General features: G+C 47.4%; 1 protein-coding gene across 9 annotated transcripts in view; it reads right to left on the reverse strand.

Annotated features, from left to right (window-relative positions):
• MTMR6 (myotubularin related protein 6) overlaps nt 1-16,671 on the reverse strand; it is a 93,709-nt gene that overhangs the window by 17,120 nt on the left and 59,918 nt on the right. For 2 of the 9 annotated variants that reach the window (XM_070240111.1, XM_070240108.1), the window contains one exon: nt 10,482-10,873. The exons of 4 other annotated variants lie outside the window; for them this stretch is intronic. In XM_070240111.1, the coding sequence (XP_070096212.1) occupies nt 10,867-10,873 (7 nt within the window). In that variant the 3' untranslated portion in view covers nt 10,482-10,866. Of the gene's footprint in view, nt 1-10,405; nt 10,874-15,229; nt 15,523-16,671 lie in introns of those variants that run through there. 3 more of the 9 variants (XM_070240104.1, XM_070240109.1, XM_070240105.1) reach the window with 3 other exon arrangements.

Genomic DNA, 16,671 nt, shown 5'->3' on the forward strand with positions numbered 1-16,671 from the left:
GGCAAATCTTGAGACAGCACTCACCAGTCCTTCTTTCTTGAAATGAAAGAGTCACACACGAGTGATTTGGGGGACGGAGCCGAGCTGAATTCTCCAGTTCTAAGAGACTTGTTTCTGCATCACGTGCCCCTCAGAAAGTCCCTGAACGGGCTGAATCAAAGAGCGGGAACACGTCAGGGAGCCCAGCAACTCGTGTGCCCCAGGCTGCAGGGTCCTCCATCCCACCTGGGGATGGGCTGCCCGGGCCCTCCACTGGGCCACATGGCCAGCCTGGCTTTACTCTCCGCCCCGGCTTCCCCAGCCGGAAGTTTGCTCGGCTGGGAGGGGGATGTGGCGAAGGACTGACAGGCCCAGCGTAGTGAAGACAGGTGTCGTTTAGGGCACGTGCGGGAGAGAGCGGGAGCGGGCAGAGGGGCTGGGACGTGATGTGGAAATCAGCCAGAAGCGGTGCAAGGGTGTCAGAGCTCTGACGGCACATGGCGCTGCTGCCACGACCGAGAGAACACGTGAGCATCCAGATGGAAGGAGAAGGAAAGGGCGGCCGGAGCGGAGGGGGACAGGAGAATGCGAAGGAAGCAGAAAGGGCAGCTTCCTCTGGATTTGCAGGTGAACTTGTAGAGAAGTTACTTCTCTTTCTGTTTTCCACTGGTTCCCGATGAGCACAGCAGGTTAGAGTGTGGCTTGTTTTAATTAGTTTGGATATCCATGCTCTGGGTTTGGGGTTAATTTAATTTCCACCACTGTAATGGACTAATCCAATTCTCCTCTTGGGGAGTGTGGATGCGAAAGGCAGAACACAGTGGAAGACAGAGGCACGCTGCAGAGACGGCGATCAGGAGCCCAGAGACAATGCAGGGAGGAATCGGCAGCCAGAAGGACCACTGGAGACAGAAGTCAGTCCCTGGTCAAGGCGGGTGGGTCAGTACCAGAGCCCCAGAGCCACCACCGCCTGGGTGCTGTAGGGTAGAATGAAGCTCAGCCAGTTCCTGTCGCGAGGGGGCCAGGCGGCCCTGTCGCCAATGAGAAAGACGCCTGGCACTGTGTCCCCGGAGGCCCTGCCGTGTGACACGTCCCTCGTTTCTTCATTTCCTCACATATCCCTTTAATGAGGCCTCCTTGCCTACAGTAGCCAGATGAGTACCTTTTCTTAGCACTAAAAGAGCTCCTGAAGGTCACTGTTCAGTACTTATTGTTCTTTCACCTTCAATTAATCGCTTCTCAATTTTGATCCCAAACCAATCAGAACATTTTTCCGATGGTGAAATATGTTCCATTTCTCGCTTCAGGAATGACATTATTGCAACGGTTCTGGAATGGACGGTGTGTGCCTCTGTGGCCAGTAAAGAAATCATTCATTAGTTCATTCACCGAACGCATATTTAATCTGCACTAGGTGCCAGGTTGTGTGGTTTCAGGGATGAGCAAGAGGGCATTAACGTGCTACAGTTCTATTCTGAATAATTTACGCCTTAGAAAAGAGCGTGGAAAAACTAATTGAAAACGAGTGAACTGTGGAGGAAGACAGATTAAAAAGATGTTCATCGGCTTAAGGGAAGAAGAAGAAAGGAGAAAGGACCACAGGCCATTTGTTTCCTGGTAGGAATGGGATGCAGAGGTCCGTGCCCAGCCCTCAATGCCACTTGGTCCTCTCAGACAGACAGCCTGTCCTCGGAGACAACCTGAAGCTCTCCCGCCAGCGCCCCCAGTGCAGAGCCGCCCCGCGGACCCTGGGGCTTCCGGCTGTGGGTGCTCCTGGTGGGGAGCTGAGGCCCCGGAAGCTGGGAGAGGGCCTATGTCTGGATAGTGGTGGCTGTGTGTTTGGCATTTACAATTGAAAAATAATAAAGGTACATGAGGCCAAGTGTGACCATAACAGTGTCATAAATGATTTATCCAAAAGAGCTGTCTAGATGTGTGAGCTTTCATGTGCCAGCGTTTCAGATGTATTCCAAGGGAAGCAAATGCAACTTCCATGTCAGATGCCAGGTTTTCCTAGAATGGGTGACTGTGCCAAAGCATTCGCTGGTTACATTTTGAATAATCAAGGAGATGGATCTGCAGCAGCTAATTGGCTGGCTGATTCAAGGCCAAAATCAAAGACTGGACGCTGAGCTCAAGTGTGCTTCACTTACAGGATTATTTTAGGAAATGGTGTCATTCAGAAGTCCGACTGATTCTTGCGTTCTCTCAGAATCCTTGAGACATGGACATGAGAGATGTGCTCTAAGCACACTGTCAAAAAGAGGAAAGACTGGCTTTTCGTACTTTTTGCAATAGCTGGACGTCACACTCAAAGCATTATCACGTGCTCTGGTTTACTATGTTCACCTCACCACTGCCTGGACTGTGACACCCCATGTGTCACCTCACCACTGCCTGGACTGTGACACCCCGTGCATCACCTCACCACTGCCTGGACTGTGACACCCCGTGTGTCACCTCACCATTGCCTGGACTGTGACACCCCGTGTGTCACCTCACCACTGCCTGGACTGTGACACTCCCTGTGCTCAAAGACGGCGTTTGTGAAGTGCTTCACTCCACATTCCCCTCAACTGAGCACAAGTGGGGACAGTTATACCCCCCCTGGAACCTACTCATGGAGAAACACGGATCCAGGATGGAAAGTTCCTGGCGAGAAACAAAGCAGCCTTCACTTCAGACTCATGAGCCAAGGGCCTTAAAAGAAACTCGTCTAATAATCTCAATAAAACAAAAGAGAGCAAAATACTAAAGCGTCTGGGTAAAGACTTTCTCTGTGAAACTTTCTGACGCTCCACCCTACCTGGGTTAGGCTGGGCTCAGCTTTGTTTCATTTCCTTCCAGAACATATTGTGCACATGGAGAGGGATGTTTCATGAGGGGAAACCGGCCTAGGCCCGTTTTCTCTTACATTTCATATGTTGACGCCCCAGACACTTCTTTCTGTCAAACAGAAATGGCCGTTGGTCTGCAGGAACAGGAGCCACCCCTCGTCTCCCCCAGAAGCTCTGCTTGGTGCCCCTACACATGTCCCCACCGGGGGGAGGCACCGGGGGCTGCGGGGGGAAGGTGTCCAATTATCCGAATGACAAACGGGAAAAACACCAAACTCAACTCAAGCCCCCAAACAGATCTTCCAACCGTTGCTAAAAAAAGGAACTCTTCCAGGGGCTGGCCCTGTAGCCGAGTGGTTAAGTTCTCACGCTCCACTGCGGGCGGCCTGGTGTTTCGTTGGTTCGAATCCTGGGTGCAGACATGGCACTGCTCATCAGGCCACGCTGAGGCAGCGTCCCGCATGCCACAACTGGGGAAGAACCCACAACAAAGAATACACAGCTATGTACCAGGGGGCTTTGGGGAGAAAAAGGAAAAAATAAAATCTTTAAAAAAAAAAAAAAAAGGAACTTTTCCATTTGGCCTAGTTGAAACTGTCACTCCATCACCACCTGCAGGAGGCACTCAGTAGGTTTGTCGAGTGACAGCTCCTGTTCCTCACAGATGGTTGTCCTGGCCACCACCTGTCCCCAGGCCCCTCTAGGTGAGCTCACCTGCGCTGGGGGCGGGCCACGGGGCCTGGTCTTCCTGTGCAGAGGGCCTGGCGGTCCTACAGGATGGGCTGCGCTTCTGCAGCCGGAGCGGGCGGCGGGAGCTGCACACAACCCGCCACACTAGCAATTCCTCCTCTTCTAAAGGGCCAGACTCTGAGAGTAAAGGCCCGCTCCTGCTTACAACCTTCCAGTAATTTCCCATTTTTCTCAGGACAATCAGGTCTGAAATCCTCAGCCTAGTCTATATCCTTGATGACATGGCCCTTGGCTCTCTGTCCTACCCTGCCTCCTGCCATGGTCCCTTGTCCACTAGGCTCCAGCCACCTGGCCCCAAGCACCTGTCCACTTCCTGCCTCAGCCTCCGGACACCAGCTCCTCCCCACGTGGTGCCACTTTCCGCCCAGGCGAATTCAGAGCTCAGCTCACGTCTCTCAACCCCGGGGAACTTCCTCCAAGAAGTGCCCCTGCTAAAAGCTCTCAGGCACCCCGTACCTTGAGAGCAGGGCCCTCCACTGGACATACATGCTTGTTGGGATAGTTGAGAAACGTGGGAAGCTCACGTTTCTCCCTCATCCTCCCCTCCGGTAACCAGCACGCCAGCTGGCCCAGGGTGGGCTGGCGGCACACTGAGGGGAAGTGGGCAGGAAGGCGGGGGCGGGTCCTCACACTGCGCAGCTCCCTCTCTCCCACCCGGGACTCACAGGTACCGTAGGGAGGGGCGGGGAAACAGCTAACACGACTTCAGGAGACGACTCAGCTCATCACTTCCTGTGCTCTACAAAGGAATAGTCATTTTAGGAATTTTTCTCCCAAAACTGTATTGGTTTTACCAACTTGATTACATCTTAACCTTAGTCTGTTTCATTAAAGATGAGCGTTCTCAAAGGCTCTCCTCCAGGAGCGTGCCCTGGTGTGGACAGCAGTAAGTGTGAGCCTCTTAGATAAGCCATTTCTAGAAAATAGATAATTTCACATACTGACCATAACGGTGCAGATCCTCGGACAAGAGGCTGAACGCCGGGCCTGTCGGAGCATGTTTGGTTCTAAGTTTTTCGAGGGGCCGCCCCCGAGGGGCCTGGCCAGGGGCACGCTCCGAATCTCCGGGCCGTGTGGAGGGTGAGGACGGTAAAAGCAGCAGCCGGGGCGGTGCCTGCTGGCCAAGACCCGCCGGCGGCACGAGGCAGGGCTGGTGGAGGAAGGCTCCGGCCCCGGGGCCACCGCGCACCCTGCTGGCTCCCAGGCCTCGGGCGCGGCCTCGCCCCCCCTCAGCCTCTCCCTCCATGGGAGGGGGCTTCGTAGCACCTATCTCACACGGTTGCAAGGGTGGAGTGACAGAAGGCACGTCGTGTCCGCCCATGGAAAAGCTCTGGGTGAGTTACGTGTCACCGTTCGGCAAAGCGTCTTCCCACACCCTCACTGCAGACGGAGGGCGCGTGTGCTGTGGGCGCGCACCTGTGCCTGTATTGACCTACATCCTCACTGTACAGAGGAGGAGGCTGAGGTCAGGGGGAGGGGGTAAAAAACAACTTTGGGGAAGTCAGCCTGCTCGGGTCAGAGGGTGGCAGCTGCGCCGGGAGCTCGCTCAGGCTGCCCTCCATGCCTGCTGCGATCCGGAGGGAGGACAGAAAGCCGCCCATCTGGAGAGCGGGATGGCCAAGCTCGCCCACGACCAGGTGACCCTTCACGCTCCGGGGAAGTGGGCGCCACGCAGTGTGGCCGGGACGGAGGCTTCGCACCAGCTCTAAGCTGGGAGACTGGTCTTTCTGAGCTTCCCATTCCGTAACTCGAACCAGAATACTACTTCTTGCTGTACATGATCCATAGGACTATAGTGAGGACTGAAGGGGACGCCAAGCGGTACAATTCCTCGTAAGGCTGGAGGCCTTACATACACGAAGTCTTTGGAGGTTTGCTTCGTTTCTGTCCGGAGGACCCTCTGGTTCCCACATAACAGCTCACGACCTTGATCCGGATCCGCGGCCCCTCGCAGGCTGTCCTTCCTCGTTTGTACCGTGGGAGCGAGCGCGCGACCCGGAGGAGCGCTGTGAACCCTGCCACTCTACCCAACACCGACACCCTGTCCTTATTCCCCGGGATCCGGGGTGGGGGGGGTGGGGGGCGGGGCGGGGTCTGTTTTCTCCCTTTCCTGGCGCTGTGAATGGCTTCACCGTGCGCCCCCAGGGCAAGGGGGAGAATTGGGCCGACCCGAAGGTCTCGGGTCTTTTCACATTTGTTTCAGACTTCATCTCCTGCGTGCACAATGCTGATGCCGATGAACCAGAGTAGAATCTATGTCTCCTCTCCAGGGCCGCTCTCAGGAGAACGGCTCTGCGGCTGCGCATCGGCTTCCCTATTGCACGCGTGCTGTGTTATTACACGCGTAACTCTGATTTCATGAGAGCATTTCAGAGAGAAAATATATGACTGATAAAATACTTCTAGAATAGTGATTCCGCAGGCTTTGATATAAGATAATGTTTATGAAATATTCTAGGCTTTGGGTTGAAAGTGAAACATGAGGGTCATAAATATGTCATTGAACTCATTAGGCAAGCCACGGCCCTCATGTCACATAAAGTATGTCTATAGCCCTGGACTCCATTCATCACATTATTCTGTGATTATCTTGAAACCAATAGTGAGTCTTTTTTGTGGGAGTGATGATTAAAGACGAAATTTATAACTAGGAGGTACAGAAGTCCATCCATATTGCCACTACTTAAAGAAATGCTGGGTACAGGAAACTTAGAAAATGGTTTGAGTTTCCCCTCAGTAGCTGTGGCACAGGATAAAAGCTGTATTTGGAATATACGGGGTGTGTAGCAGGCTCCCACATTCACCCCTTCCCCCAGTTAAGCAGAGAAAATGGCGTCTGTGTTTCTCCATTCCTGAGCTGCTCCTCCTCAGGAGCCCCCGTCCTTCCCCACCTGATCACTGCCAGCGCCTCTTCCTGAGCCTTCTTCAAAACCCGGAAATGTGTTGAAATTATGAATGTCTTTTGAACAAAGTGTCCTCCTGGGCCCAGAGGGAAGGAGCCCAGCTCCTCTAGGCACTCCTGAGCCAGGACGCAGGAGGGCTCCAGGGAAGCCCACCTGGCTCCTGCCATGCCTTCTGGCCACCCTCACTCCTGCTCGTTGATCTCCATCACTGCACAAGACAAGGACTCCATCCTCCACCAAACTTGAGTCTGGCTCCACAGCCAACTAGCATTCAACCTTGGCCCTGTCCTTGGTCTGTCAAGTCCAATGTTACCAACGAGTCTGCCGGTTTGTTGAGAACCCTTCCCCTTGATATCCAAGCAAGCTCCTCTCCCGAAACCAACCTTGACTCCTAACCAAGTTCCTCTTAGTGATTTTGCATCCACTACCCCATCTTGCTGGTTGGTTGTAAATCCCCACTTGTCCCTGCTATATTCAGAGGTGAGTTCAGTCTCTCTCCCCTATTGCAATAGTCTTGAATCAACTCTTTCTTGCTATTTTTCACGAGTGTCAGAATAATTTCTCTTTACCAGTTTCAAGACTACCCCAAAACGTAGTTGATGGAAACCACAACTTGATTTTGTTCAAATGCAGGAAGAGCATGGCTGAGCAATCTGTCTCTGATCCACAGGGTGTCAGCTGGGGAGATGGGGCTGGAGGAGACACTTCCAAGATGGCTTTTTCGCTCCCATGTCTGGCAACTCCAGGCTTCCTAGCCTGTCCCTCTCTACTTGGCATCTCATCCTTGACAGCCCCTCCTTGCACTTTGGGCTTCTCCAGCAGGGTAGTCAGACTTCTTACATGGTGACTGGCTTCCCACAGAGCAAGCATTCCTGAGTGAGCATTCCAGGGGGCCCAGGAGAAGCTGCAAAGCTTCTTATGACCTAGATCTGAAAGCCCCAGATATCACTTCTGCCACGTTCTATTGGTCAAGCAAGTCACTAAGGCCAGCCTAGATTTAAGGGCAAGGGAGGTAGAGATTCCACTCTCAAAGGAGAGGTGGCTTTTGTGTCCAGGGAGGGAAGGAATTGATGGCAGCATCTTGGAGACAAGCTACCCCACCTGCTGTCAGTTGCACTTTGGGTTTGCCACTCTCAAAACAGGTCATCCCAAGGAATTTACACTTGGGCCATTGACTTCTCTCTGATTTACATTTTAAACATTATAGTAATTTTACATTTTAAAAAGTGTATGGGTTTCCAACCTGAAAGAGCTCCAAGGTCAAAACTCAAACAATGAGCAACAAAATAAATAATGTAGTATTAATATACAACCCCAAATATAAAATAAATACCCATGAGTCCTTTCCGATGTAAGTAAATAAATGAATAAATAAATATGTGGGAGAGAAGAGATAAATATCCTTTACAAAAGAATTCCACCAAAAAATTTTAGAAATTGGGCTGGCCCGGTGGCGCAGTGGTTAAGTTCACACCTTCTGCTTCTCAGCGGCACAGGGTACGCCAGTTCGGATCCCAGGTGCGGACATGGCACTGCTTGGCAAGCCATGCTGTGGGAGGCGTCCCACATATAAAGTAGAGGAAGATGGGCACGGATGTTGGCTCAGGGCCAGGCTTCCTCAGCAAAAAAGAGGAGGATTGGCAGCAGTTAGCTCAGGGCTAATCTTCCTCAAAAAAAAAAAAAGACTTTTAGAAATAATAGATGAATACAGTAAAGTTGCAGGATACAAAATCAACATAAAAAATGAGTGGCATTTCTATACACTAACAACAAAGTAGCAGAAAGAGAAACTAAGAATACAACCCCATTTACAATTGCAACAAAAAGGATAAAATACCTAGGAATAAATTTAACCAAAGAGGTGAAAGATCTGTACACTGAAAACTATCAAACATTGTGGAAAGAAATTGAAGTAGACACAAATAAATGAAAAGATATTCTGTGCTCTGGGATTGGAAGAATTAACACAATTAAAATGTCCATACTTCATAAAGCAATCTACAGATTTCATGCAATCCTTATCAAAGTTCCAATGACATCTTTCACAGAAACAGAACAAAGAACCCTAAAATTTATGTGGAACAACAAAAGGCCCTGAATAGCCAGAGGAAACCTGAGAAAAAAGAACAAAGCTGGAGGTATCACACTCCCTGATTTCAAAATATACTACAAAGCTATGGTAATGAAAACAGATGGTACTGGCACAAAAACAGACACACAGATCAATGGAACAGAACTGAGAGCCCAGAAATAAACCCCCACGTCTATGGACAGCTAATTTTCAACAAGGGACCGAAGAACATACAATGGAGAAAGGAAAGTCTCTTCAATAAATGGTGTTGGGGGGTCGGCCCTGTGGCTGAGTGGTTAAGTTCTCGCGCTCTGCTTAGGCGGCCCAGGGTTTCGCTGGTTCAAATCCTGGGTGCGGACATGGCACTGCTCATCAGGCTGTGCTGGGGTGGCGTCCCACATGCCACAACTGGAAGGACCCACAACTAAAAATACACAACTATGTACCGGGGGGCTTTAGGGAGAAAAAGGAAAAATAAAATCTTAAAATAAACGAATAAATAAATGGTGTTTGTAAAACTGGACAGAAACATGAAAAAGAATGAAAGCAGACCATTCCCTTACACCATGCACAAAAATTAACTCAAAATGGATTAAAGACTTGAATGTAAGACCTAAAACCATGAAACTTCTGGAAGAAAACACAAGCAGTACGCTCTTTGACATTGGTCTTAGCAGCATATTTTCAAGTACCATGTCTGACCAGGCAAGGGAAACAATAGAAAAAATAGACAAATGGGACTACATCAAACTAAAAAACTTCTGCACAGTAGAGGAAAACACCAATAAAATGAAAAGACAACCTAACAATTAGGAGAAGATATTTGCAAACCACATATCAGATAAAGGGTTAATATCGAAAATATACAAAGAACTCATACGTCTCAACAACAAAAAACCAACAACCCAGTTTAAAAAATGGGCAAAAGATCTGAACAGATATTTTTCCAAAGAATATATACATTTGGCCAACAGACACATGAAAAGATGTTCAACATCACTAACTATCAGAGAAATGCAAATCAAAACTACAATGAGATATCATCTCCCTCCCATCAGAATGGATATAATTAACAAGACAGGAAATAACAAGTGTTGGAGAGGATGTGGCAAAAAGGAACCTCTCATACACTGCTGGTGGGAGTGCAAACTGGTGCAGCCACTATGGAAGACAGCGTGGAGATTCCTCAAAAAATTAAGACTAGAACTACCATACGATCCATCTATTCCACTGCTGGGTATTTATCCAAAGAACATGAAAACACGAATGCGTAAAGATACATGCACCCCTATGTTCACTGCAGTATTATTCACAATAGCCAAGACTTCAGAACAACCTAGGTGCCCATCAAGGGACGAATGGATAAAGAAGATGTGGTATATATACACAATGGAATACTACTCAGCCATAAAAAGGATGAAATCCTGCCATTTGTGACAACATGGATGGACCTTGAGGGTATTACACTAAGTGAAATAAGTCAGAGGGAGAAAGTCAAATACCATATAATCTCACTTATAAATAGGAGATAACAATAACAACAAACAAATACATAGATACAGAGATTGAATTGCTGTTTACCAGAGGGGAAGGGGGAAGGGAGGAGGGTGAAAAGGGTGATTAGGCACATGTGTGTGGTGATGGATTGTAATTAGTCTTTGGGTAGTGAACATGATGTAATCTGCACAGAATTTGAAATATAATGATGTACACCTGAAATTTACAAAATGTTATAAACCAATGTTACTGCAGTAAAAATTAATTAATTAATTAATTAATTTACTGATACTGTGGGGGAAAAAATAGAATTCCAAATAATTTATGTAGATATTCCCCCCTCAAAGAAGTGGAGTTGAACTCCCTACCCCTCGAGTGTGGGCTGTGCTTAGTGATCTGCTTCCGAAGAGTCGAATCTGGAAAGGAAGAAAAACGGAACTCCACTGCGGATGTGCTGGTTAATTTTAATGCCTCAACTTGACTGGATCATGGGTGCCCAGGTATGTGGTTAAACATTATTTCTGGGTGTGTCTGTGAGAGCGTTTCCAGAAGAGATTGGCGTTTGAATTGGTAGACTGAGCAAAGCAGACAACCTTCCCCAGTGCTGGTGGGCAGCATCCCATCTGTTGAGGGCCTGCATGGAAGAAGGCGAGGAAGGCTGAATTCGCTCTCTGCCTGGCTGGGCGGCTGGGACATCACTGGCACCATCATCTACACAGGCCATTGGCTCTCTGGCTCCCAGGCCTTCGGACTATACTAACGGCCTTTCCCCGTCTCAAGTTTGTAGACGGCAGATCATAGGACTTCTCAGCCTCCATAATCACATGAGTCAATACCTTATCATATATAATATAATAAAATAACATAATATTTTATAATACGTTATTATAATCTTAACATAGCAAATAATAAAGTATTAATAAATACTACCCTTATACTATATATACATTTATGAGCAATCCTATTGGTTCAGTTTCACTGGAGAATCCTGAGTAATCCAGTGGAGAAACTGGCAAACACTACCTCAGCCAGGTGGTCAAGGTCAACATCAGCAGCAATAAGTTATACTAACACGTACCCTTGATCTGATGTGATGAAAATGGCACTTTACCTCCATGCACTTCCTTCCAAGAAACACAACCCCAGTCTAATCATGAGAAAAACATCAACACATCCCAACAAAGGGACATTCTGCAAAATACGTACCAGTACTCCTCAAAACTGTCAAAGTCATGAAAAGCAAGGAAAGACTGAGAAGTCGTCACAATGCAAAGGAGGTTAGGGAGACACGACACCTACATGTAAGCTAGTAACCTAGATGGGATCCTGGGACAGAAAAAGAACATCGGGGGAAAACTGAGGAAAGCATAGGGTTTAATAATAATGTACCAATGTTAGTTCCTTAATTGTGACAAACGTGCCATAGTCATGTAAGATGTTAACACTAGAGGAAACGGTGTATGAAGTATGTGGAATTTTCTGTGCCATCTTTAGAACTCTTCTGTAAACCCGACTATTCTAAAATCGAACATTTTCTAAAAACTTAGATGAATCTAAGCTAAAACAATATTAAGCCATTTATGTAAGACTAAGGAATAGAAAACCGAAAAAAAACTCTAAGCCTGACGACACTTGGATCCTGTCACCTCGAGGAGCAGCTAAGATGACACAAATGGAATCAAAAGCAGATGACGACTTTACCGAATGCTAATTAACTCCGATTTGGGACTTAGGATTTTGAAATTACCAGTGACTGTACATAGAGTAATTAACTATAAAAGGTTAACTAGACAATGATTTAATTTAAATTTTGAGTTTCAAATTCTGCTCCCTTTTCTTCTGGGTAATCCCAGTTGAATACATCTCTGAACTGTGAATTCATTTGCAATGACACCTAAGGAATTTAAATCAGAATGTTCTCCAGTACCACGCGACTATATTCAGGAAAGGATGACCAATCGATATTGCATCCTCTCTTTTGCCTTCTGGCTACCTGATGAAACTAAACCCACTACCAGAGCAACTAATGCTAGGCTATGGGAGCTGAAAGGGGATTTAGAGTTTTAGAGCTTTAACTCCGACCGCGCCGGAGGAGCTGGCGCTGGTGACGCTGGTGAGAGCAGACGCATTTTCCCGCAGCTGTGTCTCAGTGCAGATGATGGTACTCGGATGAGCATTTGGCCGTGGCAACAGCGTTGTCAGCTTCCGGTCGTGCTGCCGTTTGAGTGGCAGCTCAGTGGGGAACCCAGCGCAGCACAATGAAGGCCCTGCTCTTCAAGGCCAACTCAGTAATAGAGGTAGCTCTTTTCCCAAGCCTTCTGGGGGACAGGGAGGCGAGGCCAAGGGAGCTGGGAGAGCGTCTCTTCTTCCGGCATCCCGCTGTTTCGTTTCCCATCGCTGTCTTTTTCACTAAGCAAGCATTCATACACTGAAAGTGGTAATATTATGGTTTTGACAGTGCATTTGATTTTGTTTTCCTAAAAGAAGATTCACAATGAGGACAAAAGTCCCTTTCATCACATTGGAGCTCAGCACACAAGAGCGAGGCTGGCAGGGAAAAAAGGTTCACGTCCAGTGAGGGGGTTAAATTCTACTCCAAGTGCACTGGGAAGTCACCGGAAGGGCAGCCATCCGAGGACTGTGTGTGCTGGGGAACTTAAGAGACCTGCTTGGAACAGCGGGGAAGTTTATTGGCTCTGCGTCTCCTTTAAATTTTAATGACATGTTAGAAAATTGGGGTCAAAAGAAACAATTTCCCAAAGTCTTGATTTCCTGAAAGGGTTTCCCTGACAAGCAGCATTTTTGTGGGATCTCACCGTAAGATTGAACCAGGTTTCAATTTGGGAAAAGGATCTTGGCATTCTAGGTAATCACGTAGAGTTTTTATATTCAATCAATTAACAAATATTTATTCAGTACTAGTAATGCCCCAGGCACTGTGCTGGGCACCAGGAATAAAGATGAGCAAGACCCAGCCCCTGCCCTTAAGACACTTACAGCCTAGTGTTGGAGAGACGCAGTCATGGGTACTGGTTGGGAAAGATCGGTTCCACACTCATCTGGCTTTTACAAGTTTTATAAGCTCATCCCAAGTTAAAATATCCACAGAATGACACCAGATTTTATCTGGTATTGACATCTTACAGCTCTTTACGTTTTGAAGTCTCCTTCAATCATCTTTAAAGTGTGTGTGATTAAAGAACAACTCTTTCTATTTAGACTAGTGAATTTTAACAAAGTCGACAGCCATCCCCTCAGTTGCCTGGAAAGCTGGCACACTGACAAAGCCTAATTTGGCAACCTCCTGCTCATCTTTCTATCCCATCTCTTCTCTCTTTAGAATTCCAAAAATCTCTCATATTCCCTCCCCACTCCATCCTCTGAGGAAAGAATCTAAGACTTTCCCACCTTGAGATTTAAGGAACTGATGAAGTTCAAAGAGTGTTTCATGGGGGCAAAGTTTCTTTTTTTGGTTTTGGCCTAAGCTCTACTAAATTCCATGATAGATGGTTAATACATGTGGAATAAACGAATAAATGAATACACAAGCAACAAAATAAAGCAATATGATATATTAGAAAGGGCAAAAGGGGAAGCAGAGTTAGGCAGACAGAACGGTAGCATTCCACTATGCCAAGTAAGGTCATTAAGCAGTCAACAAACAAAAATAAAGATATTATAACAGCAAAGAACATAGAACTGACAAGGTCTCAGAAACAAAGATCATCCCTCCCAGGAGAAGACAGTTAGCAACCTGATCCCAACACATATGTGCATAGTACACCGTCCTTCCACCCTTCATTTTGCCAAAGACCGGGGAAACTTGATTACGGCCTGAGGCCAGCAGCCGCCCACAGGCTAACTGGTGTCTGGAGCCACGGGCCAGAAGATGACCCTACTGACAGAGACTCTCTAACTGGGAGGGATAGGAAGTGTGATGTGGAAGCAACAGAACTGTGCACCCTGCATGCGTGGCGCTCTTTCCTCGGAAGCGGCAGCCTCGGATCTGCGACGTCCGCTAATGCGAAAGGCAAGTGCCTGCGAACTCACACGCTCCTGCTGCCTTTGCTCCGGAAGGGGGCGCCGCCTCACTCCGCCTGTCTCTTCCTTTCGATTCCACGGCCTCGTACGTGTGATCAATAAACTCTTGATTTCTTTTTCCAAAAAGGAACACTTAAAGGGCTTAAATTATTCAACTTGCACGAGTTGATAGGGACTCCTCCAGTAATTCTTATTTCAAGCTACGCTTTAAACAGCACAAGGACACTGGTCCTGGTTCCTTACCCTCACCCCACACATACGCCGCCCCCCACCATCTGAGTGACTCTTATCTTTAAGATCAGTTTGAAGCAGAGCTGCTTTCTCAGCCTCCCAACTCCTCTGTGGGCTGGTTTTTGTGGTCGACTTCCCAGAGTGAGGAAGAAGGCAAAACCACCATCGAAGGGGAAAAATAATATTTTCTTAATGAAGAAGGCCCTGGTTCCACTTCTGAATTATGACAATTATTTGTTTCATGTCAAGCGAAGAATGCAGCAGTTTGCTGGTATAGAAGCAAGCTGTCAATTTTTAGGATATTTATCTTGCATTCAGCCACTTTACTGATTCTTTATCCAATGAAATGTTTCTTTAATCGATGATCTGGTGCGCTTTTTAGGTAGACAACAATATTGGCTGCAAATTCTTTTCTTCTTTTAGATAATTATGTCTCATTTCTACTTGATGTCTAACTGCGTTGCCCAGAACCTCCAGGAAATGGTAAATAATAAGAGTGATAGCACCCATCCTTGGAGTTTACCCCCAGTTTTTGTGGAAATACGCCTAGGTTTTCACACTTAGCTGTTGTTTAATAGAATCACATATTCTATTTCAAATATGTACCTTGATATCCCTCGTGTTTTAAGGGTTTTTCTGATCTCAATAGGGCAAGAACTCTGAATTTCATGAATATCTCTTCAGCGTCTAAAGAGGGGAATTTTTCACTTTATGAGTTATTAATTTGATTTATTAATATATTTTAATGTAGTTATTCTTGTATACTTGAAATATATCTTATATGAGCATAATAAATTATTCTTTAAATGTACTGTTTAATTTCCTAGTATTTTATGTAGCATTTCACATCTATGTTAAAAGGTGAGATTGGTCTACAGGTTTCTACTCTGGAATTTGGGGGAAATAAATCTTTAACAAAATTTTAAAATTTATTTTTTTATTATTGATCTATCCAAGTTTCCCATTTTGTCCCGTTAAAGATTTTTCTATTTATTAGCATTTATTGTGATCTATAATCTTTTAAAACTAATTATTCCTTCCTTCCTTCAACAAATACGGTGTTTGACTTAATCCACTCAGTTCATAGTAAGGTGTCCGCCTCGGCGACTTCACATTTCAGGGACCCGATCACTGTGCCTGGCGCGGAGCGAGCTGCCGGTGGCGCGGTCGAGAAGGTGCCTGGACAAGTCCTTTTCCGACAGAGCTTACATCCCTGTGGGGAAACCAAGAGGAAGTAAACAAATCGGCTGCAGAGAGTGACGTGAAGACGACAAAGCGAGGCGGTGTGATGGAGACGGGCGAGCGGGGCTGCCCGGGACACGTGCGCAGAGCGGCTGAGATTTCATGGGAAGCAGGGTTGCGGAGGCCAAGGGGCCGGCCTTGCTCAGGCTCCAAAGCCAGAACGAGCATGAAGGGCAGGAAGAAAAGGCAGGCAGGTGCCCATCAAGGAGACCTGAAGCCAGCACGGGGAGAGAGAGCCGCAGGGGGCTGGAAAGATCCGCCGGATCTCCGGAGGCTGCGGAGGGACGTGCAGGATTGCTCAGACAGACAAGCTGAGCGGGGAGGGGGCTGAGCAGAGGGTCGCTCAGGGGTCTCCAGCAGGGACTTCATCCCCTAACTTCCTAAGAAAAGCAGAACCGCCCTCCTAAGGACGGCCTCGTCTTCTACGAGGAAAGTAGACTCACATGTTTGGAAATTGTTCGAATTTCACCGGTGTGGATCTCCAATATTTTTTTCCTCCGATATATCTCTGTAATGGCAAAAACTAGCGGAGGCTGTTTCACAGACTCTTGTCCGCTCTTACTGAATAAATCATGCTTCTGCTGAACAAAACATGTTTCCTCCCTCCTGAGCCTGCGTTTCCAGCGTTCTCCATCAGGGCCCTCTAGTCCCGTGTGGTTGAAATGCTTCTCTTTGAATGGACTCCTATTCTAGCGTGAGCTGGAAAGACGTACATAAATATTTGAGATGGCTAAAAGCAGGCTTTCCCTGTCAACATGGCTAAGCTTTACCACCAAAAGTGAATCCTAGACCTTAAAAGACTTGTAGCCTGTACACCACAGACACTTCTAACCTTGTCTTTCGGCTTTCTGATGACTGACTTCCACTTTTTTTTTTTTGGTTAGGAAGATTGGCCCTGAGCTAACACCTGTGCCAATCTTCCTCTATTTTGTATGTGAGATGCTACCACAGCATGACTTGATGAGCCATGTGTAGGTCCATGTGTGGGATTTGAACCCGTGAACCTGGGCCGCCAAAGCGGAGTGCAGGAACTTAACCACTATGCCGCCAGGCCGGCCCCCTGACTTCTACTTTTAACACAGTGAGAGAGTCTCCGCTCACACATTCCGTACCATATTAA

The sequence above is a fragment of the Equus caballus genome, chromosome 17, assembly GCF_041296265.1.
Source record: "Equus caballus isolate H_3958 breed thoroughbred chromosome 17, TB-T2T, whole genome shotgun sequence".
Lineage (NCBI taxonomy): Eukaryota > Metazoa > Chordata > Mammalia > Perissodactyla > Equidae > Equus > Equus caballus.